This window comes from Sinohyriopsis cumingii, chromosome 4, assembly GCF_028554795.1.
Source record: "Sinohyriopsis cumingii isolate HCF-2022 chromosome 4, ASM2855479v2, whole genome shotgun sequence".
Lineage (NCBI taxonomy): Eukaryota > Metazoa > Mollusca > Bivalvia > Unionida > Unionidae > Sinohyriopsis > Sinohyriopsis cumingii.
The window spans coordinates 87,080,225-87,106,538 of record NC_142964.1 but is presented as its reverse complement, the minus strand read 5'-3'; the positions used below and the strand labels follow the sequence as shown (position 1 = coordinate 87,106,538).

At 35.6% G+C, this 26,314-nt stretch overlaps 1 protein-coding gene across 1 annotated transcript; it reads left to right on the top strand.

Moving 5' to 3' along the window:
* The first annotated feature begins 1,035 nt into the window (after window positions 1–1,035).
* LOC149801607 (shiftless antiviral inhibitor of ribosomal frameshifting protein homolog) lies at window positions 1,036–24,347 on the top strand. The gene is made up of 7 exons (XM_089955865.1): window positions 1,036–1,150; window positions 11,791–11,902; window positions 15,198–15,238; window positions 18,063–18,197; window positions 19,099–19,202; window positions 19,943–20,103; window positions 21,824–24,347. Exons 1-7 carry the CDS (start codon window positions 1,100–1,102, stop codon window positions 22,030–22,032), a joined length of 813 nt encoding a protein of 270 aa, XP_089811991.1. The 5' UTR covers window positions 1,036–1,099; the 3' UTR covers window positions 22,033–24,347.
* The last annotated feature ends 1,967 nt before the right edge of the window (window positions 24,348–26,314 follow it).

Here is a 26,314-nt window from a genome sequence, read left to right as displayed (position 1 = left end):
AATTGTTCGCAGAATTTACCCAAATAAAACGTACAAAAGAACAAGCAATACCTTATTGGGTATATTCATTTGCAACTAATATTATTGCGCATACGTGTATCACTCATTTATTGAATATTGAACCAATTGTTTATTGAATACGGAAATAGCATAGTTTTGATATTATGTGCAAAGCGACTGTACTATCCTTCCTTCGCGTGGTTTTTACTAACTCCACATTTTCAGTACAGCATACGCTCTGACCTCATTGCTCCAGTATAACTATCCAGATATCTAACACGGAGTGGGAACGTCATAGGAAACTCTGACAGATTTCCTCGAGAATCCTCAATAACTTTGTTGTGGAACTACTATCGCCCGCTTTCCATAACATTGAGGTTGCAATCCAAAGGGGTGTTAAGCACTATTGTCCAACCATATCCGGTACGTTAATTGTATAATTTAAAGCAAAGTGCTCTCTCGGCATTCAAAATTTACAGTTGAAACATGAAGTCATTGAACTATCCTACACATATTGAACGGAAATTTATAAAAATGGTTGTAATGTATATGAAAATTTAGTCTACTTTCGATTTCGATATCGTGTTCTCGATTTGATAGTACAAGTAAACCAAAGGTACTGCAGATTTCACCAATTGCCCTTTGTAAAATCTAAGCAACCGCTAACATCCAGCTAATTTTGGTGTGGCTATTCCAACACGGTTTCTAGGACATTGTAGAACATACGGATATGTATATATGTATTTAAATCATGCCTGCGACTGATGATGGATATATGTATAGAATGCACAAACTTTTTCCTAATTTAAGCATGATTTCGTCGATAAAAATATTTTAGGTCATTAGGATCATCGCAAATTATCCTGGCCCAAGGGGGAAGGGGAAAGGGGGGGGGGGACTGTAATGTATCCAGTTTATCATTTCTTCGAGAGACTATAATGGTAGAAATCAAATGCAAAATTAAGGGAGTTATTGCTTGTGTATATTTAATACTTAAACCGTACTTGGCTCAAAGCCAATCGACCGCGCCTTGACTTTAAATACGGGTCATTGTGTATTTGTACTGTTAGTAATATATGCTAGATTATGGCTGGCTAATATGGCACAAGGGGGAAACAGGAATAGGATTAGCTGGGAGGACTTAAAAGAGGTGTGTATTAACATAGTATTTCAGAGGCGGATTTAGAAGATGTGTTTGTTGGGATTCAGTCAAACCCATATTTCAGTGAGAATAGCGAATTTTTCAATGGAAGAAGATGAACAACCCATATTACACAAGTAATCGAATCCTCGAAGATAAAATCTGGATCCGCCGGGCATTTTTTTTTAAAACTCAAATATCATTTATACTTATATCAATATGATGTCACTGTTGTAAATATGGACATCAATATTCCTTTAATCTCTGCTTTAGATATGCCATCTCAACTATGACAGGTATTTTATTAATGGGGTCTTGCAGTCAGCAGTCCGAAACCGCAAATCGTTCACATGTCCGAATTAGAGTGGATATGGGCTGGGGGAGGGGAGACTTACTGATCATGTCTGGCACTTCTGTCCTTTTTTATTTTATTATTTCTATACGTAGTGTTACGCACTGTCTCTGATACATGTATCACAGAAAGAAAAACAGAACACGAAAAAAAAAGACAGTTGTGTGGGTCGATATTTATTGATTTTTATTATTAATTATTTATGTACAAACGCAGTTTTAAGAAGACGAAGCTTATTGTTAATACATCGTTTCCTGCTGCATGTTTACATCTTAAACCTTGTTTGAACATATGAGACCGTCCATAAATGACGTCACGCACCTAGGGGGGACGGGGCTCACACATTTGTGACGATGTGTGACGAGGGGAAGGAATTTGTTTAAAAAATGTGTGACGAGGGGGGAGGGGTAGGGGTCAAAAATCGGCCAAAATCGTGTGACGTCATTTATGGATGGCCCCTATACACAATTTTAATTATTATATTGGACTCATTCTTTTCGTTGTAAATTTGCAATTAATAACCAATGTATGTTTATTTTCTGGTCCAGGGTGGCTTGGTGGTAAAAGGCACTCACCTTTACTCACACATCTCAACTCTAAGTTCGAGTCTTGACTCGCCAAGCGTGGATGTGGGAGAAAGTTTGTTAGAAACTTAACGTAGGAGGATGGTTCATCCCGGACTCCACCAAATATACTGGCCGCCATGTATAGCCTATCATGTGCTTACAAAAATGGCGTTACACCACACAAAACCAATCCAAACTTTGTGGGGCTTTTTAGCAGATGTGAAATGCTAATTTTAGACCACGGCTATAAGAATAAGGGGCGAAAAGTGTTAAAAACCCTTTTTGTGGTGTGTGGAGTGCCGGTCTCACACTCAGGGCCGACAATTTTATAATTTTATACAATAACTAGGAGAGGCCCGAGTGTTTCTTACCACAGGGCCCGTGATCGCTCTCTACGGCCCTGCGAGTCACACTTGACATATCGACATGTTTTTTGTATACTCTAGGAAATATAAATCTCTAACATAAACTATTGTTTGCCATCAGCTCACATACTACAATTCAGATGGTCTATTCTACCAAACCATCTCTAAAAGCAAATTGAATACGTGCCAGCGGGCAGGAAAAAAGTTTCGTCTCTTGCGTTGGACGAAATATGCTTTGCCTCTGTTTCATGTGCTGAACAACACCCACACACCGAGCTAATGGGTTTTATGTCATTAGGTCTTTATTCTTATAGGTATGGTTAGAAAATAGCATTTCACATCACACAGATTTAATAAGGATGAGGACTAATTGTTCCGTCACAAATGACTACGAAATAAATCTTCATTATGTCACAAAGACACAGGAAATTAATAGGTGCAATAAACTGGACATAACGAGTTGTCTTACGCATGTCTGGTCGACACATATAGTGTATGTATGTTCGCACATATATGTGTGTATTATACTGCGAAAATGAGCTTATGGATCATTCAGAAGAAGGAAAAATTAAAGTATTTGATTCATCAATATTTAATGGTTGTTAAAATGACTTATACATCATCAGTAACTCTCTCAGTCTATATTCACCTTTCTACCCACGTTGGCGAATCAAGACTTATAGGTGAGATGTGTGGGTGATCTGTAAAGGCGATTACCTTACACCACTAAGTCACCGTGGACCACAAAATTAACAAAAATTGGTTATTAATTGGCAAATTTACTATTAAAAAAAAAAAAGAAAATGGATATTCCAACGTGCATGTACATACCGTGTTAATGAATATACTGTAGCATAAGTTTCAGTGATTTAGTGTATCTTATTCTGTGGTCACCGAACATTTATACCAGGTATTTATGAAAGCCATACCTTAATAGGATGTAGTTGATGATTAACAATAACGTTTTTTTTATTGACATCAGAGCCACACTGGACTACACAAAATGATGCTAAAATTAGCATTAAAAATTATGAATTGCATTACAACTACACAAAGTACGTCAGATAGTTATTTGGCTCTTCGGCCATTTTCTTGTAATATTTGGAATTATTTTGTGAAGTGTTAGATATTCATATATAAATGTACTACAGGAAACGGTTTATTAATCATAACCATCTACTTAAAACTGCTTCTCTTCATATACAAAATTCGATAATTATCTACCAGCCGAGCTCTCTTATGCCCATCCTTTTTCTGTGATACGTGTTCCTTTCCGTGATCTATGTATCGGAGAAACGGGTATGAGCGAACTTATGACAAATTTAAAGTTTTTATATGATGAAGTGTCCCACAGTTACGTCAGTAATAATCCAAATACATGTGTGTGAATCCAATTTAAATTAAATGCATATTATACTCTTGCGGCCTTCTATTGACCTAATCATTGTAAAATATTTCAGTTCAGATTAAAAGTTGGAATTAGTTAAATCGCTGTGCTGACAAAATATAGAACACTTTATCTAATGTAAACTCAGCTTAACAGACACATTTACGAACTCGAGATATAATGCGGTCTTATTTTGGAATGACCCAAGTTTTCACACACACACACGCACACACACACACACACACACTATATATATATATATATATATATATATATATATATATATATATATATATATATATATATATATATATATATATATATATATATATATATATATATTCTGGTTTTACAATAATGTTTACAAAATATAGTATTGCTCCGCTTTATAGCATAAAAAGATTATTATAACCATTATATTTGTTGAAAAAATGAATTCCCGAGAGATAAAAAGGCTCGTAAGAGTCTCAGACCCCACCCCTCCCCGCCCGAAAATCAAATGGTCTGCCCCTAGCTTATGAGTCGCACTTGCTGTTTACAAAGACAACTATTGTGCATACCTGAGGCCACACAGTACACCTCTTTACATTCCACCATACATTTGTCTCGTCTGCTTTTATGCATCATTATATCAGTTCGGGTCATGTAGTGATATCAACAATGATTTCTGCGGTCACAAGAACATAATTGATACGGCCTGGAATCTAGTAATCTATGTACCTATTTGGTCTAGTTAAATAGCGATGTCTCGCGCATGTTTGGCCGATCCTCACATATAGCGTATGTATATTTGCCCAAATACGTGTGAATTACACTGATAAAATAAACATGTGAATCAGTCAGAAGAATGAAAAATTAAAGTAGTTGATTCATCAGCAGGATTTAATTGTTCGTAAATACGACTTACATATAATCATCTCTCATGCATCATTCACCTTACCACCTAATGAGTGTTGACCGTTTATTATTTGTTTTAATATTTTTTTATGAAAAACGATTGCTATATATATGCACGTTGTTTGTGTATTTAATGGTGATCTTTTTTGGTCTATGCATTATATCTTGTATCCAGTCAGTTTTTTGTGTCATTTCTTGCTGGTTTCCTGTTTTGCATTTTATTGTTTGATCAACTGACAAACGTCTACATGAGAAAAGAAGAAAAACCATGCAGATAAATTAATTTTTAAAAAAGTGTTAAATAATATACGTATGTTTGGGCGTGAATAAATGTATTATTGATGACACTAATAGACAACATTACCAAAGCAATTTATGTTTTCTACACAAACTTCGACAAAAGTACAAATGTATCTCATGGCAGCATAGCTAGATCATATTGAATGAAAACTTATTTAAATTCATAAAGCAGAATGCAACATGATTTGTAATAGATTATGAACTGTTTGCAACATGAATTGCAGTAGACTATTGACTTTTTGAAACATGAATTGCAAGAAGATTGCAACATGAATTTTATAGATTTTGGACTCTTTGCAACATGAATTGCAATAGATTAAGGACTTTTGCAATATGAATTTAAATAGGGGATGGACTTTATACCACATGAATTCTAGTAAACTATGAACGTTTTGCAACATGAATTGCATGAGATGGACATTTGGAAACAACGAATTGCAATAGATTATAGACAATTTGCAACATGAATTGCAAAAGATTATCGACGGAGTACAGTATGAATTTTAAGAAACTATGGACTGTTTGCAACATAGATTGCCCTAGATTATGGACTTTTTGCAACATGAATTGCATTGGACTATGGGCTTTTAGAACTTGAATTGCAATAGACTATGGACTTGTTGCAACATGAATTTCATTAGATTTGCAGACTTTTTGTTAGGATATCAAAGGTTTCAGTTATTGTACAAGGACCTACCCAAATAAATGCACTTGAAAAGCACGAGAATAGATGCCTAATGTAACATGATTTGACCTGAATGGATGCTTAACATTAAATGACAACACAACACAATGTGATGGAAGTTGATGAAAATAATCAATAAAAAATAATTATATACTCTACAAATACAGTGTGATTCTTTCAAGCTCTAAACACACGACTCATTCAATTGCTTTACACAAACATTCACAAATGGGAGAACATAAATGTGATTGATATATTTTCATGTATGAAGGTAAGATTCATATAATCTCACTTAATGAAAGTAAGATTCAAATAATCTCATGTAATCTCATATAATGAAAGTAAGATTCACATAATCTCACGTGATGAAAGTGAAACTCAGATAATCTCATGCAATGAAAGTATGATTCAAATAATCTCATGTAATGAAAATGACTCAGTTTTACTGAATTAAACAACATAATTAATTGAAACAAACATATGACTCGTGACTCAGTTATTTGTATAGCCATATGACTCATAAATACTTGTAAAAACTTGCAAACGTGTCCATAGACAAAGCACACAGTTCTCCTAGTTTCTTGGGTCGACTCACACTTGTAATGGTCGCACACATCCTTTATGGATCCACCATGCGCACAAGTTTACAAATCAGCGGTTCCGTCCTTGTATAGCCTTGAATGTCACATCAGCTTCCATCCCCATACAGACACATAGATGACGAGACCGACCAGACCGACAGCCTGATATACCCGCACACATACGCACAGACAGCTACAATAAATCCAAACTGGTCACAATAACAGGTACGGAATGAAAATCTATAGATACATGCATCTAAATTAAACTCTTAAATAGCAACTTGCAACAATTCAAAGTTCACAACGTTTCAAATCCGCGTAGTGTTAAAGCATAATTTCACGCTACGACACTAAAAACTGAATACGCTTCACGTATCAAATAAAATAAAAATGTAACACTTACTAGTATGACTGTAGAAGAAAAATTGACAACGTACCTTCCTGGACAAGATCCAAAAGACCGGTGTGTCAGTTAGAAAAGAACTTGCCTTAAATCTGCAGGAGAATGAGTATTAGTAAGGGTAAAATACCGTACTTGCAGTGTCTCTCGCCGCAAGCGATCTATGACGAAATATATGCTAGTTCATTTCCATAACTAAAAAAGCATTTATCCACTCTAAGTAACGTTGTACGCATGGACGACGAAAAGTAGTCAAACCGTTCTAAGGCGAAACCAAATTTTTTCTTGCCTTATTCTGTGACACCTATGGAACTATTCAACTAGGTATTACACCTTGTATTGTTAATCTAAACTGAACTCGACAATCACGATTGGCACAAGTAATTTAAGAATATTTTCAATACACATTTTAGATGATTTTATCGCGTATCTGAATAGTTTTTCAAGCAACATTTTAGTATCAACAATTAGACCTGCTGCTAACAATTCACTGTACCTAACAAATCTGCAGTTATTCGTCACGGACATTTGTTTAACATTAAAGTTCATTAAGAAATGCTACGAGAATGTTGCGATGTTTAAATTGTGATTAGTTATATTTTAGGTGTAACTACATAATTTCAATCATACGATTACTTTATTTCTCATTTTTAGCTGTATATTATACAGACTCCGGATAAGCGTCAAGTTTACAAATGATGAAAACTGAACTAGTACTGAACAGGAAATCGACATGCGTAGTGTTCAAAATGAAACCATTTGCCTTTGTCCTGTTTTGTTTGTATGAGCCTCTCAAAGTTGTGTGTGTATTTCTCCAATTACAATTATTTTTGCAAGAAAGACTGTTTAAACTTCATTCATTGTTTTATAGCCTGTTTAAAAAATGCTTAATTTTTCTCCTTGAAATTTGTTTTTCGTGTGAAAGTAAATTCTTTGAGTTTTCCAGAGTGATATTTCTTTCTTATTGGGCAGGACTTTCCTCTGTAACACGTAAGCTTTTGTCTTTCCTGTACTTTTTTAGTGTTAAATTCATGTATCCCTCTAAGATGTTTGCTTTTAATGAGTACAACATTTTCCATGTCTAACGAGTGCACTGCTCATACATTCTACCTCTTTAAGCACGTAACAAGTAAGAATCTAAAAACTCACTCGCGTAGTCAAGTCACTAAAGCTAATAATAGGCAGTAAATATTACTTTTAGGTAGTCACTTTCAAGTACTAAAAGGTACTTTTAGGTATTCACTTTCAAGTACTAAAAGTTACTTTCAGGTATTCACTTTCAAGTACTAAAAGTCACTTTTAGCTATTCACTTTCAAATACTAACATTTACTTTTAGGTATTCACTTTCAAGTACTAAAAGGCACTTTTAGATATTCACTTTCAAGTACTAAAATGTACTTTTAGGTATTCACTTTCAAGTACTAAAAGTTACTTTTAACTATTCACTTTCAACTACTTCAAGTTTCCTTTTGATAAACATTTTAGGCCATTAACTTGTTAAATATTGATCATTCGAAATGTTTTTCTGTACAGCAAGAACTCTGGACAGTACCGACGAATATGAGCTATTGTGCAACAACAACATCAAATTGGCTCGTAGATGGTGCAATGAATATAAATTTCCACACGGATTCGAGAAAAGAAAATATGAATGGATGATATGTACAAAAAAATTAGAATGATCAGTATATATATATATATATATATATATATATATATATATATATATATATATATATATATATATATATATATACGAGAAACGGATTTATGAACTATTTCCTACAGGTGTTCCTGAACAACAGGGCTGAAAGGTTGACCATTTATCAATATAAATTATAGGATATTTTAAAGAGGAATTATACGATTAAGCGTTTGACGAATTCCAACGCACCAATCTTCGACTCACAGTATTTAGTAGATAACTATACAACTGAACGTTTCACGGATTCTGAAGCGAAACAATTAAAGGAATCTTCACTATAGAAATCAATGATTTCTAAAGAAGACATTTGAAAGAAATCTCGACTATATAAATCGCTGGCTTATGTCGACCGATAACTTCAAATGATTTATGTATACCTGTTGATTCTATGTATAATGAAACACAATATGGTAACAGGTGATGAGGTTTTACATGGAACATCAGTTGATCCCTTACCTTCAAGTTATGTATGATGGAGAACACTATAATCACTACTGACAAGTGGTGTTTACAGGATGTGTAATGAACACTGTGTTATGTCTAGGGACTAAAACATAAGTAGCAATACAAGGTCACCCCAACAAGCTTTCAACTTTCCTAAATATAAATTTATTTAAATAAAGTATAAAATCAAACAAACTGAATGAATTAAAAATAACTCACAGTGTATGAATTTTTAGAATGTCCTAAACTGCACTATCAGTTTATCACTAATCCAGAAATTGTCCATAGTTATTCCGAATTAAGGTTATAATGTGTTTATGTGCTAACATGCTAGTGCCAGTGAAGAACCACAGTTTTAAACACAAACGTCTTTACTTCAACGTAATCCCGTGAAAGTGGAATTCAATGAAAATATTCAAAATTTCACATAATTCGATAGCATTATTTAAATTAATCAACGAATAAACGCTTATGATCGCGAGGAATGTATGTATCACTAGGTGGCAATAAAATATGTTTAGAAATAGGTGTGAGTTTAGATATATGAATATCAAAACGACATATTATTCTTACAATATGCTTGAATTTTTTCATACACATGGAACATTATTAGATCACAAAAGACTGTCATTCAGCAGATAACACGAAAAATATAATACCTGAAGATATCGTAAAATTGAAGAACGATCATTATCACTTAAATTCGTAATTTACTGTTACTTTGAATTCCTGTTGATTAAACATGAAAATATGTAATCAAAAACACTCAGAAAAACGCCCAGATTCCATCAATCTTCTCTATATACCGCAAATATATTCAAAGGAGACAAAGGTAGAGCATGCACACATGTTGTTTACCAAGAGACAGATATTGCAAAATATTTTTTTTTATATACCATCTCCATTCAACGAAACCTTTGTTGGAACTTGAAAAGGAAACTCGTCACCGAAGTCTAAAAGCAATTAGATAAGAAAAAAGAACATGAATAAAAGGTTAGCTAAATAAACAGTGGGTGTCCGTCCAGTTGACATAAAAATATCCAAATAAACAGTGGGTGTCCGTCCAGTTGACATAAAAAATATCAAAATAAACAGTGGGTGTCCGTCCAGTCGACATTAAAAATATCAAAATATACAGCGGGGTATCCACGACTTTCATGAGAAAACACTTCGAAAGCATAATTATTGAGAATTAAGGCACTGAGAAAAATATTTGCTAGTTCATGGTTATACCTAAAAGCTGTATCCTATACTATTTTGAGCATAGTAAATCAGCGAGATTCTCCAATACTTGCTTGATGCGGACTTACATGAAATTTGGAAGGAAACGGTTAGAATTTTGTCTTCTGAATTCATCACGTCTATACCGGCTGAAAATTGCAATGGACAGACTTCATTTTATTAATACGAATGTAATGTTTACGTAGGGCCTGGGTAAACTCAGAAAGATGGCAACCATCAATCATTCGACAACAACATTGTCAGAAAGGTACACGAGCTAGTTAACACAACAACAAAACCAGAAGAGCAAACTGTCAAGAAATGACACAAATGGTCGAGAGGATAAGTGACAAAATACATGGACAAAAACAGATCAATGTTATATAGTGGACACATTTATATAGGTGTTACATTCTTTATCTTAAAACACTCCAATAGATCAATAACTGGACATCACTCATTTAGATGGTGTTGATGTATGATTTTATGGCATTCTGGAATTTTGCTTTTTGAAAGATCAAACAAAAAGGTAGAATATATTTAAAAAATTTAAAAATTCCTTGCGTATTACAACTCTCAGAGATTTTACTAATGTTCTTAAACACAAAGTTTGGAAGTTTTGAGTTGTGTCTTTGCAAAATGCTATTTAATGCATTTCTTTCTGATTCAGTGAATCAAAAATATTTTGATGTTGTGAAAAACGTAATCTTCATCAGAAAATTCCTCATTAACAGGTAACAGGAATTGGTGAAATATTTAGCCAACTGTCTAACGGGTTAAGGCAGGTTACTACTTCTAGAGAATCTTGACAAATTCAAAGCAGATTAATATCTGCTTAGTCCGTTTGATGAATGCTTTTAGTCTAATAAATCATTGCTCATATTCGCGTAAATACGTTGTAATTACTTGGTTATGGTGACTTGTATTGCATAAATGCATTTGGGAGTACACATCTTGTAGATTGTACACATGCTGCAGACATTTGGGAGTACACATCTTGTAGATTGTACACATGCTGCAGACATTTGGGAGTACACATCTTGTAGATTGTACACATGCTGCAGACATTTGGGAATACACATCATGTAGATTGTACACATGCTGCAGACATTTGGGAGTACACATCTTGTAGATTGTACACATGCTGCAGACATTTGGGAATACACATCATGTAGATTGTACACATGCTGCAGACATTTGGCTTACACATATAGCTTTCTCACTCTCCCTCCAGCACCGATGTAAAAGTTAACATGATGTTTCTTGAGAATTTTCTTGCGAGGTCAAATTAGTGCATTATTACTTTTATGTAGATAATGGAATAAGTTCTAACAAATAATTCTTGTGACTCTCATCATAGGTTTAACTGTGGGCTTATATTAGGTTAGGTAAAATATTAAGGATATTGGCCTCATTACTAGGCCCAAATCTGTGTAGCATAGAAATGTAAAAAATCCAGTTTTGTGGCTTTGATCTCTCTCTCTCTCTCTCTCTCTCTCTCTCTCTCTCTCTCTGCTGGATCGACTACTTCTGCATGGCCATAATTATACAGTATTTTCAAGGGGTGTGGTCATTTATCCACTGTTGGTTTCATTCACTTCAGATTCCACATACTCTGAAGCAGTTCTACATCTCAAAGTATCGTATACAAATTTGTTTTTGTCTTTATAAATTTGCAACGCATAACAAATCTATTCTTTCTGAAACTTCTTTTTTTAATAGCAAATGTTATATCTTGTTAACAGGCCAGGCGAGTCCAAGAACTGTTCCACGGTCGTTTTTCTGAAAACGATGCTGTGAGATTGTACCTACATTGTAACAAAAATCTACAAAATACCATTAATTTCGTCTTTGAAGGTATGTATCCGCTATTTCACTTTTTGCCTGCTTTCAGACAAATTGGAATCCTCCTGTTGGAGAATTAACTTTAAAAAAGCGGAGGGAAGGGAGGGATGGGGGTTTCATGTTTACGTTGTATATAGACGCGTCAGAGAAAAAGCTTTCTGCCACCCAAAATTACTCCAGAAATGATCACAAAGTATCCCAAGATACAAACATAATTTATAAATTCCACCCCCAACCCGGTCAATATTTAAATTCGGAAAACATTTAAATAACTTTTGAATCCAAAATATACTTGTGTGAATTTACTCTGATGGTAGAGAATGTGATCTACTTTTCTGTCCCTTGTGTGAATTTACTTTGAACGTAAAGAATGCGATCTACTTGTCTGCCACTTTACTACTAGTCATCTAAGAGAAGGAAAGTGCCAAGATGCATGATATATCTCCAGAGTTAGTTGGAGTCTCCTGCAATATGGACTTATTTTTAAAACAGTATCCAGCAATGTTGACTTATTTTTAATGTCTTCAGCAATCCTAATAACACTGAGAGGATTCTCAACCATTTTTATTCAGTCTCCAGCATTTTCAATATGAATGTGATTTCAGCGTCAAACCGAGCTCAGACTTTGAAGTTTGATTGCATACTCTCTCTCTCTCTCTCTCCCGGATAAACTATTCCGCAGATCCATGGTTGCATGTTTTAGTTAATACACTTAAATTAATCATGATTATGCTTTATTACTTTTTGGTTTTCATTTGCTTATGTATATTTCTATTTTGATTTTATAGCACTTTCCAGGTAACAAATGGATTCTTTTTTGGCAGGGCTAGTATAATTTCCTGGGTCTAATTATAATTATATCTAACTTTCTCAATACAACTATTATGTTAGGCTTAACCACTACAAGTTTCCCTGCCCTACACAGAGCCTTTGAATGCATATTTGGTACCATTATTTCAATGTTTTATATGATATTTTAAAAAAATAAATTTGAAACGTCTCACGCAAACCCAGTCCCCAAAAACGTACAAAATTTATCCCCCACCAAAATTATACCACGCTAATTTCCTCATTCAACAAATAATTTTGGCACATCACCCAAAAGAAAAACAATACTTCCTGGAGTTTAAAACTGAAGCGCGCGCGCGCGCGTGTGTGTGTGTGATTTGGATTTTTAATGTAGCTTTAACAATGTTTCAGTCATATCGCTACGATGTCTGCAGTGTGACAGTTTATAGTGATGTCTTGCACTGGGGCATCATGCAACAGGCATATAGCATGATGTCCCACCCAGTTACATTATCCTGACACCAGGCCGACCAGTCCTAACACTAACCTCTTAATGGTAAACGTCTAGCGAGGCAGCTGTTTGTGCCATTTTTATAAGTCTTTGGTATGACTCGGCCGGGGTTCGAACTTGCGACCTCCAGCATCCGAGGCTTTAGGCCACCGGATTCGTGTAAAACTTAAGTACATTGATTCCTAATTGTACTGAGTTGTTTCCGTTTCTTATACGTATCCTTTTGACGAAGATTAACACTGATTTTTGCTCACCAAATAGGTTTTAAGAACTCTTGATTTGTGCATTTTCACACAGTAATATATATATATATATATATATATATATATATATATATATATATATATATATATATATATATATATATATATATATATATATATATATATATATATATATAAGCATGGCCTGTTTCAATAATTTTGGCGTAAATCGTGTATTTTAGCTATTGAATAATGTCGAGTGACATCTGATCTCGATGTATTTCATGAATGTTGCTACTGAGCTACAGTGGTTGGAGCACATGCATCACCCAACCTAAACGCATGAATAGTATAGACTAGATCCTTTGATCCCCATAGAATAGATAATGTTGTGTTTCGGAGATTTCTCTTGCTTAAACTAATATTCTGTTTGCACGACTGTCTGCATTTATCTTCTACCATTATAGAAATAACAGCTCAAATTTAGCCGCAATTGTGGCAAGGTATTTCACAAAGTACTCGCTCTGTATCATCTGTGAAACAGAGACTCGTGACAAAGCGCTTATCAGAAAGCGTTGCCACTGTGCTGGTAGGCCTTGATGATGTCACTTTCCATAATATTGTAGCTTTAACAATTTTTCAGTCATATCCTACGATGTCTGCAATGTGGCAGTTTACAGTGATGTCTAGCACTGGGGCATCATGCCGCAGACATGTAGCACGATGTCCCACCCAGTCACATTATCCTGACACCAGGCTGACCAGTCCTAACACTAACCTCTTAATGCTGAGCGCCAAGCGAGGCAGCTGTTAGTACCATTTTTGTAAGTCTTTGATATGACTCGGCCGGGGATCGAACTCACGACCTCCCGCATCCGTGGCGGACACTCTAACCACTAGGCCACCGGAGCGGTCCCATAATATTGAATGAAGACGTGCAAAGTGGTGCAGTAGAACCAAAGAACGATATGAAATGCTGATGGTCCTGGGATAATGAATCAGTTAAAAAATATAGCACACTGTACCATTTCAAAGTAAAGCGAGTCAATTTCAATGCATAACACACTGTACCATTTCAAGGCATAGCAAGTCAATTTAAATATATATCGCACTGTCCCACTCACGGCATGATAAGACAATTTCAACATATATCACACTCTACCATTTCAAGGAATATTGAGTCAATTTAAATATATAGCACACTGTACCATTTCAAAGCAAAGCGAATCAATTTCAATGCATAACACACTGTACCATTTCAAGGCATAGCAAGTCAATTTAAATATATAGCGCACTGTCCCAATCACGGCATGATAAGACAATTTCAACATATATCACACTCTACCATTTCAAGGAATAGTGAGTCAATTTAAATATATAGCACACTGTACCATTTCAAAGCAAAGCGAGTCAATTTCAATGCATAACACACTGTACCATTCCAAGGAATAGTGAGTCAGTTTAAATAAATAGCACACTGTACCATTTCAAGGCATGCAGAGTCAATTTCAATGTGTATATATAGCACACTTTAACATTCCAAGCCATAGTGGGTCAGTTTCAATATTAAGCACACTGTACCATTTCAAAGCAATCATTTTACCATCTCATGCATAATCGATCAGTTTTAAAGCGTATAATCGATTTTGGTACCACAAAATGCACCCCTGGACACAACTCCATTCATTGCCATTAGTTCAGACGGCCTGAGCTAAAGTCTGGTTGATTTACATATATTGTATTTTCTGGCATGATATATGATGTTTGAAAAAGAGTAGTAAAGTAAACGCTTTCTATTCATCAGGTGAACCAGCAGATATAAGGAATGTTATTGGCGGAGGAGAGGTAAGTAAATGAGACAAGAGACGAATTATTCAACCGACTGGTCATTAAATTCGTTAATTAAAACCACTCATTTGAAAATAAACACTGTCTTATCTTTTGAGTTGCTTTTATCTGAGTAACTAAGTCCGCAAAGGAATTGTTTACATGGGTAACTTCGGTCATATAAGCATTGACGGCCGATTGCGGTTCCAAATCCCTAAACTCCTTCTAATACACTGTACTTCCAAAACCTTTATCCACTCGATATTGTCACACGCGTGTGCGCGATTGTAACCGGCGTTGTGACCCCAGACGAATTTCCACGAGGCGAATCAGTGTAGGCAGATCGATAAACAGCTACTACAGTTATCGTACAACTGTTATTTTTGATCGGGGCCATATCGCATATGATATATTCTACGGAGAGTTTCCTTTGTGAGAATGTATTATATTATATACAAAACAATATTTCATGAGTATTATTATTGATCATTATTTGCTTAAATGCGCGATAAAAATTTGTCAAAGAGGTTCTAAAGATGTTGTTTGACTTTTTAAATACGTATCCGGAACATCTTTAAAAAGTAATCGAGTTAGCGATCGTGTTGGAACAAAAACAACGTAAACTCGGTAAAGCTTATAACAAAAAGCGTGAAAAATCATTGCATGTTGTTGTGTAAGAAAAGTTAAGCACTACATTCACTGAAGATAGTGAATGCAGCGAATACACCAAAAATATTGAAATTACTAGTGACATTGACAATGACGGCGAATGTAGTAATGAGCAAAGTTAATTCCAAAGATAATTTTAGCAATAATATGGCCATGGCATCCAAACCCGACTTCGATAGGGTATATGAATTGATCTACAATGCTACAGAAGTGGATATACAAGCTTTCTGTGACATACAAAGTCCGGTCGTATTCGAGTTGGTGCAGTACTCAGTGATGGTTCATTTGAGCTCATTTGGGCGGACACTATTTTGGATATAAACTATTCAGACTTACAATGGAATTTTGTGAGCCTGGAAAGAACAAGTGTTTATTTGGAAACGGTTGATTTACAGATTCACATTACTATAAGACAAAAAAAAAAAAAAATGGTTTCTAGTTTGGTGGGCTCCGTCAAATTTTAATATATAACCTAGACTTTGGCCTATGGTTTCAAATACCACCACATACCTATACGGAGATATAGCGGAGGTATTCATGTATATATTACGTTTATGACTTAGAAAACGTGAAATTTGCGGTAGAACATGCATTATGAATACTGTAAATCACATCTGCTTTCGTTACATGTTGTCCCCAATGCTCGACCATGCCTTAAATGTCGCATCTAGGTTAAATCTCATAATCAACGTTGTCACCTTGTGAACAGTATCGCGAGCGCCGCAAAGACTCATCAATACAGATGTGGGAAATATCGTCGGGGGAAAACCGACTACGTCAACGCCGTTTCAAAAATACAGAATAAAATTATATAATAGCCAGAATTGAAGCGATTGAGGTTTCTGATCCTGGAAAAATAAAAATACTACAAAATATCATTTATGGAATAAGCTCTTAGACAATGATTTTCCCTTATATACTCTCATGCTGACACCTCATATACACTGATATATAATCTTGTTAAGGGCCAAATAGAAATGAGCATGTGGAACCACCCTGATGTTCAAATACCAACTCCATGCCAGCTTGGCATTATAGCATTGACATGAGAAAACACTCAATCGTAGGCTAGACCACCAGGCATGAAAGAACTCAGGGAGTGTTTCTACAATGATGAAATGGAGTTCACCGACAAAGCTACCTTAATGCATTCCCCGTTAATTATACTGAACCAACATTGACTTAACTAAGAAGAGAAAAATTGCAAATATTATTCAACAGGGACGCACTTGTCCGCGTAACAGTTCTTGGACGAATACGAGAACGATCGTTTCAGATGCCAATCAGTGTTGCAATCAGTATGGTTCTACGTACATGTGGCACTAAGACCCCAGAACACGCAATGGCCGGTGTCAAATATTCCTCGAGTATACCTGTATATTTTCTATTATTGCATGGCAGTTGTACAAGTCAAAAATTATACCTGCTTAGAAGTGCGTGTGCATGTTGCACCTGAACAAAACCGGCCTGTCGAGCAAGTTACTCTTCGCTATCACATGGTTAATAGAACAACTGGGATAGACCGTCAAAGTTAGCGACGCGAGGAAGTAATCGAAGCGGAACAACAGCTGCAAGATGTAATCTTGAAGAAAACTGTTTCACTCGCGAAATACAAACGCAAACACGACTGGTGTGGGTTTTGCTACAGCTACTGTTATAGGTACACCAGTTAAATTTGTGGGATATCTCGAATGGAAAAAAGTCATGGAGGTACTAGAAGGGGTGTAGGGATTTAGAACCGCAATCAAGCGGCCAATCTCAAATAGTTATTATCATTCTATTAGGGCTGGTTCACCATCACGACTTTATTTGAATACGATATAGCTGTCAAACAGTTATTCAACAACATCATAATTGTTAGCCATGAAGTTTAGTAATCACACATTGCAACGTTTTTAAACCAAAAAATAAACAGACCAGACTATGTTATTACTTTATAGTGTTTGCAAAAAAAAAAGAGAGAATCTTTCTACTATTTTAGATTCTGCGAAGCTGTAATACTAGTAATTAAAAAAATTGGATTATATTTATAGTAAATAAAACGTAAATTCAGCTTTGCAATGTCTTGTCTAATCACCCCTCAGTCTAATTTGATGTAAATCTTGTACTTTCTTCAGGAATAAATGTCTTATTTTCTTGGTCTTAAGTTTGTTATAATGTGCACTATTTGTAGTGGCGAGTAGTGGCCTCCCGTAACAACAGAAACATCGCTGAGGTTCAGAGAAATGAAATCCAAGCCGAGATACGCCAGTTTGGCTGTGCAGGATGCGACAACATGTGGTGGCACAGAGTTCCCTCAAGAAAACTGGTGTGTGTTTTAAAAACTCAAAGCACAAACCTACAATTCTTGCTCAGTTTAAAACAAAAATACACAGGCCCTGACTTTGCGTTATTACTTTATAGTTACCTTTCATAACGTTGCTCCGTGCGAGGTTACAACTACCGGAAATGTATTATTAGTTTCTCTGCACATCTGAGACAGACTATATTGTTATGAACCCGAGTTCAGTCCTTATAATCCGAAAGTTCGTGACTATTAAACCTGATATTGCAGCGCAGCTCTAGAAATTTTCTCAACATAAAAATCGTTATCAGCAGTTAACTCTCATATGATTATCGTTTAATCTCGGAGATTATTTAAATTTAAGTGTGCATTTTCATATACCCTGTGATTTTATTGATTGGTTCTCTCTCTCTCTCTCTCTCTCTCTCTCTCTCTACCAAGGTTAATTATTGAAAACGGCACCTACCTTTTTTTGACTCGGAGAAGGCAGATATTTCATCAGGTACTTTATCGACCGAATCTTCCAATCAGCTGATAAACATAAACACCAACAGTCAGCTCAGCATCGATAAGGATTTAATTTGAAATTATGAGGTTTCATGTGCTTCCGCATCCATAAATGATGGCAAGCAGAAAGCTAATGCCATGAAAACTTGCCGATTTCCACAAACCTTTACGACCTGCTTAAAAAACCCATAAAGATTAAAGCTACTGATCCAACATAAAATATCAACAAATGATGGTTGACCATGAAGATGACTATTTAATACGTTATTCCTGGAGATAATCTCTGACCGGAACTGAATAGTATATACTGCCCCTGGCGGTGCCGTAGTTGATACAAGCATGTGGAATAAAACGATGGATCTCTGAACTTTGCTCCAAATTATGATATCTTTCGACTGAATGGTCAAGTTATTTTCAGGTTTCAAGATGTAGAGTATGTCATCAGAAATTCGACGCCATTTCGAGAGAAAATGAGTGGGGTTGGGCGAAACACATGTGTGATAGCTGTGGGCATGAATTCCAGTAACTCTCTTTCTTTCTTTCTCTCTCTCTCTCTCTCTCTCTCTCTCTCTCTCTCTCTCTCTCTCTCTGATTTGGATTTTTAACATAGCTTTAAAAAAAATTCAGTCATATTAGCTACGATGTCTGCAGAGTGGCAGTTTATAGTGATGTCTAGCAATGGGGCATCATGCCACAGACATGTAGCATGATGTCCCACCCAGTCACATTATCCTGACACCAGGCCGACCAGTTCTAACACTAACCTCTTAATGCTGAGCGGTTATACATACATACATACATACATACATACATACATACATACATACATACATACATACAAAAGTGATGGTACATTTTTGGTTCGATTAGCTTTTTTCAGTACGGGATATGTTCAGATCGAGATTAAAAGTAAGGAAAAAATACTACAACTCGGAAAAGCAATTTTGTGCTCCTAAAGTTCGTGATAAAATAAATATTCGCTATATATATTGAGGCGTTAAGTAACAAAACTGAATGTGCATTATTAATTATAAAACAGGAACATTTTTATTTGCCTATGTATTTTTCAAAACGTTTATATCGCTAGCATTTTAGGCGTTAATAAATCCGTACAATTTAATAGAAATGTTCTATTTTTATATATACTAATGTGACAAGGAATGTATCCCTTGTGCATTTTCCATCAAGGTCAGTAAATCCACCAAAAATAATAAAAATTCTGATTGCTACATTAAAATTAATTATGTCCATATTTCTGACAGCGGGTTTGGCGCTATGAATCATACACAGAGCCCATGTTACGACTGTGGACATCTGTGCATGCCAGTAGAAATATTGCCACCGTTTCGACGGACTTCCAGAAGAACTAGAAATGTACATAGCTGCACTGCAGACAACTGCTATAACAGAGCTCGAGTTCACGGTAATAAAACCCCCGTTTTCTTTCTTCATCTTCCAGATCAATACAGCAAGAGTTAAATTTCCATAAAGGTATACCATGATAAGTATTAAAAAATAGTTTCTTCACTAAACAATAGCTACATGTTCAGTTTCAGATGAATATCTCGCCACAGCCCAAGGCAAGCTAATAGTTTAATAAAGCAGTTCCCGGGGAGTGTAAGTGAAAGCGTACATTAAAGTACCTGCACATGCACCTTTGGCCACCTAGGCTCCATGGGTAGGACAGGATCAGTTCTGGCGGAGGGATTTTGGTGGAGTGAAGACGAAGCCAGCGACCACTACCCCTCCAAGAATGAGCTCGAAAGACCTGAGGGCTTTTGTAATAAGTTACTTTACTGTTAGATGATTTAAAGTATGACTTCAAAACGCTTAAAATGCAGGAACTTATGGGGGTTTCACCCCCTGGACTCCATTTTGGGTTCCATCCCACAGACCCATTTACTTTGGCCCCATCTCTCACCTCCCACCCTAAACGATATTTCTATATCCACCCCTTTAAATATTAGGTTATGCAACCGATTACCCATGCCCGCTTAACCACCACACGTATTTAGGAAAACTCTCCTCCAGAACCAGAGGTAGAATGTTCCCCTCTGATGAAAAAGTAAACCCGTTTTTGTACATAGTTCCTTTCCTCCCGATGATCACTAGGTAGGATTGGCTGCCACGAGCCATTTGTTTTTCTTGACATGTAGTCCACTCCGTGGATCGCACCATTCCAGTTGGTTTCAGCCATTCACCATCCGCCTATCTATAACTCGCTCAACGCGAAATAATTGGAGAAAGTGTTTTGCTTAATTTCATGTCTGTTACATAATCAATGCACTGGATAAACCAGTTTCAGACTTATGCCTGGAGATTGCTGATAGTTGCAACAATTGTTACAGAGTAACCATTTCAATACAGACATGCACATACATACGTACATAAAACAGACACACGAGAAGGTTAAAATTATGTCATGGAAATGCTTAAAATACATGATCTTCCGAATATTCTTGGATTCGTTCCTGGCTCGTTCTTTTATTTTTCTTCTGAAATGTTCTGAATTTGAATCAAGTTATAATTAGTTCTACTGATAATATCTGATTTTGGTAATTAAAAAAAACAGACGATTCTTTAATGCTGGATCGCGTGTATAGACCTCATGTACGTGGTCTCCACAATTGGGTTCAATTTCATCAAATTTATTTTATTACAATTGACATAATGAATGTTGTACAGTAATAAAATATATCTGACTCCGTAATTAAAATAAATTATTAAGGGTGTAATACATGGTCACCCATACATAGGGGCGGGTGTATGTGTCTTAAAACATGTTTGCCTACGTTCTCAAAACTTAATAGCTGACCAGTATATGTTTGCCCGTTCCCCCTAAAAACTATGCGGGTGCCGTTGTTGTAATATCTCGTTTCAGATGTGAAGTAATCCAGCTTTCTGAGCTGAAATATCAATATGAGACATATTTAATCGGTTTCAAAATGTGTATGCTAATGGCAGGCTGTATAATGAGTGAGGTGGCTCTTCCGATGACATTCTTGGGAAACAGAAGTACAATGATGTGATCAGTTCTGATAAGATAGCGCCCAACATGTATTCATTTTATCAAAATCATGGATGCAGTATTTTAAGGTGACGTTTAGCTCCAAAAACTCATAATAGGAATGACTTCATTTCAGGCAATGTTCCAATAGTTAGCATGTGCGTGCATCCATTGTCAATGCGGAGGAAAGTGCTAAACCCAAGCCAACCCCACACCAGTACAGGCTCCACAGTAAAGACATTTCTGGACCAGGACGATCTTCAGAGCTTCTGCCATTATGAACCTAGTCTGGTCGACATCAATGAGGAGTCCTCCAACGGAAATGATGACAACTACAGTGACTAAAGTGATCTACATTGTCCTTCTCAATTTATCCTCTGGTCAATGTGCATACTGTATACAGGACTGTAAAATCAAAACGATAAAAAAAAAATGGACCTTGTTCTGCTGGAATGATTTTATGAGAAAATTGGAATTAACATATATTTTTGTGTAATAAATTGTCCTTCATTCAGAGGAAATTAAATTCTTAAGTGGTATCAAAATCAAAAAAGGAAGTAGGGTTTACTTTTATCGGCATGAATCGTTTTCATTCGCATTTTCTAGCCCTATTATTTAAACAAACAGGAATTATGATGAATTTCGAAACAAGCAGGCCATGACATTTATGTCGAGCCCACAATCAAATCACTTCTATAAAACGTGATCTTGACTTCAAGATCAAAAACGTTTCAATCAGCATATAGCAGAATGAATTTGTCTTAGCGTCATAATGATTCATCCAATGAATGAATAAAATCAATCAAGGGGTTTAGGAAATATACGCAAAAGTAAAACCTTTACCTAAAATTTAACATCAATTTTCAAGGAATGTGACCTTGACCCCAATGCCAAAGGGGCAAGCAAGCTGTGGCAGAAGGAATAGTTTTAGCTTCATACTGATTCGTCCGAAGTATGAAGAAAATCTGTCATGGGGTTTAAGAAATAAATGCAATGGGAAAAAAAATTACGTCAAAACCCTAGCGCAAGTTTTATTATTCAATCTGGACCAAAAGATCAGAGGGGCAAGCTCAGAGTGAGACAAAATGAATTGCTTTTGTTGTTGTTGTTGTTGTTGTGGGGTTTAACGCCATTTTTCAGCACACGATAGGCTATACATGGCGGCCAGTATTAATGGTGGAGGAAGAACCCGGGAAAACACCGGAAAGAACCACCGACCCACGAGAAGCTAAAAATGAATTGCCTTTGTTTCATAATGGTTCATGCCATGTATGAACAATATCTATAAAGGGGTTTAGTAAATTTAAGCAAATGAAATGTACATGGCAAACACGAAGTTATCAGTTTTCCAGGATGAGTTGTTGGTTGGAATACAGTGTAGGTATGCTGTTTGCAGCATCAATACATATTCTACCAGAATTATCTCAGATAAGCTATACATAGGCCATGTACGCCGCTTTACCTGTTTATCGATTGAACCTTCAAACTCATGTGTAAATAAAAGTACGTGATAATGTAAACAGGTCAGAAGCTACATTTTGTCATTTCATTGTTAAGTTCGGCCCTTATCGTATATTTTTGCGCCTTTGAACGATCCAGTTGATCGCTCCTATGTATTGTGTACCTCTGTGTTCGTGGGTTCGTGTCTCAAGCTCGTCCACTGTGGGTATGTTAGAAAGCTGCCAGTATCTTTCCGTTGGTCGGTGGTTCATACCGGTGTTTTCCGGGTTCATCCTCTACAGTTATACTGACCGCCATGTATAGCCTATTTTGTGCTGAAAAATGGCGTTAAACACCATAACAACCAACAATGTAATTTGTAGTCTGTTTCTGTTTCACTGTTTTTCCTCTCAAACGGCGCATATTACCTGGTTCACCCATGGCTCAATAGACATGTGGACCGATAACTAAAGTGGTTTACTGCACTTACGAGTAATGGTGTCCTCCAAAAAAGATCAAATCAAGCGAATACTTTTTGAATTTTCTTCCGTTTCTTTCTTTTAAAACGTCATGGGTTAGATTTTCCAATCTTTTAAAATTGCATAAATTTATATAGGTAACTGAATGATAGAATTGAAAATATCTACTTTTGGTACATGTACCAATCTTTTGCTGTTGTTGTCTCTTTAATATTGTTTGCAAGTTCAAAATCCAACTGCATATTGTATGGAAGAGTCTACAGTATCACTGCTTATGACGTCATTACGTAAAATATATGACATCCATTTTTTGGAGTAGATACAAGGTAATAAGTCTCTAGTGAAGTGGAAACAGTGTATTGTCACGAGTGGCATATTTCCTTATATCTGAAGTAGATGTTCTTTTTATTATGTATTTTTAGAAGCAAACACCGTCTATTTTACATCACAAAAAAAAAAAACAAACAAAAAAAACAAAACAAAGAAAACAACATTTCCATTCTGTGCCAGTGCGATTAACGGCTCATCCTCGATACAAAAGTTCTGGAGCAACGATGTAGGCAGTAAAAGAAAGAAAACAAAGAGGCCAAAATTGGCCTGACATTTCTCACCGGACTGATAACGGCTTAAGAACCTAATGCAAGAGCACTTAGCCAAGAAATCTGGGACAGAAGGAATGTTTCTGTTAAAATTTCTGTCAATATTTGTTGATTGCAAATGTTATTAAAAATACTTGTTTCAGCGCTTCATTGGTTTTTTATCGTCACCTCTGTTTGATGGGAAATTACCATCATATGTCCAATATTGAAAAGCTGTAATGCCAGAATGTTTTACATCAGGGTTGGATATAATCCATTCAGCAGGTAATTTACATAATGTTATGTAAATGTTTTCTACTTTTACAAATGGCAGCCATGTCTGATGGAGTAACAACATCATTTGTATAAACCTGAAAGATGTTTGAGCTAGGACATTTTCTTCGAAATTTCATCAAAGCCTGTTAAGTGGTTTCTTGGAAGAATTTATTAAAGATATTTTGTATAGATGCACTCTTTAATTTAAACGATGTCCTGTAAAAATAGAGGACATGGAGAAAATCGAAAAAGAAATTGACATTCGTAAATATTTATGAAAATAGTTAGCCTTGCTACATCAAACATGTTAGAGTAACTGTAGCACTAAGAGAAAAACGCGTCGATATGTTAATTAATTTTCAGTGAGATGGTCCTAATAATGCCAAGAGGCAAAGACAGCCTTTGCAGTGGAATAAAGTTTGTTTAAGGCTAGTATCATCACAGATAGATATAAGGGGCAGAAATATATGTTAAAAACAATTTCTTTCTATACACCAAAATTTATCTGAACACAAAAGACAATTTAACACGCAGGTAACTGAGAGATACAACGCACACCAACAATGAAAAGTTTGTGTGCTATTTATTGTGATGTAAAATGTATCATTGTGCCTGATGCATCATACCTCGTAGGTGTGCCTTTGGCACAATAAAACCATGTATATGGTACAACTGCATCGCATGAAGAAACATGTAATTGATGATCTGACATTTCCTGGGAAATACAAGCAGCTGTGCGCATTCCGTCAGGCTTTTGTAATTATCTCCAATCAATCCACACAAAAAAGAAACCAACAGTCTCTTGAAGAATGGACTGCATTAAAGTATTTTACAAAGCATTGGATAATACTGTAAAACTAGTGTACAAAGAAACAAGAATAACACAGAACCTATGGTTTTCACTGATGTATATGAAACATATTTAAAATTAATAAATATGTCACACCTTTAAGAAAAGAATAATTAAGACAAAGTAAAATAACATATTTCATGGGCAAGTATTGAGGCCAGGTAGATAAGAAACGTAATCTGAATTAAAAAATTAAATGAATCCTTACCTCTTTTCATTATTGGCTTGTTTGGTTATGACAGTCACCTATTCAGCGAGACACTGCAGAGGTAGCATTCATACCAAAAAGCCAACAGAAACACATTTAATCTAGTATGGATTTCAAAGTTCATAGTCCAGAAAGAAAGAAAAGAAATAACAGTTCATATAGCAATCAGGCTTGTAAACAGCTGAAGATAAGTAGGACATTCTATACAGCAGATGCCTCAAGTGATGAAAAATTTCAAGAAACTCCTAAACATTTAGAGACATGAACTCTGTTTAAGGAAAGATGTTCATCATACAAATTCAGGGGTATTATTGAAAGGCTTCATAAAAGAGATATACCATAAAGAGATGTTTTACACATCACTTAACAATTCAAACATTACAAATGATGGTTGCCTGTATAATAATTATGTCATTGACAGTTTAACCTAAAAACATAGAGATTTCATGGGTAGTATGTTCTGAAGGACACATTAATGTTTTGTGACATTTTTGAGTGACTTCGTCATGTCTGTATGAAAAATTACAAACTGTGTTCTATTTAAATTCACAATGAAATCAATATCATTTGGACAGTCCTGACTTGGTACAGTGCACAAATTTTAATACAATATACATACCGGCACTGCTTAGTGTTCGCCCTTTTGTTATTACCAATTTCCAGTTTTAGATTTTCTAAGTGAAACAAATTTGATAATTTAATGTACTAAATTATCAACTACATTTTTTCACTTGAGCTACAAGGATACTTCACCAACGAGGAAATGAAGACACATTCTAATATCAAATGCAAGATT

Coding starts and splice junctions, on each gene's coding strand:
- LOC149801607 (XM_089955865.1), top strand. CDS start 1,100: ATGGCACAAGGGGGAAACAGGAATAGGATTAGCTGGGAGGACTTAAAA. Junction 15,239..18,062: donor ATGTTATTGGCGGAGGAGAG/GTAAGTAAATGA, acceptor CACTATTTGTAG/TGGCGAGTAGTGGCCTCCCG. Junction 19,203..19,942: donor AGCTGTGGGCATGAATTCCA/GTAACTCTCTTT, acceptor TATTTCTGACAG/CGGGTTTGGCGCTATGAATC.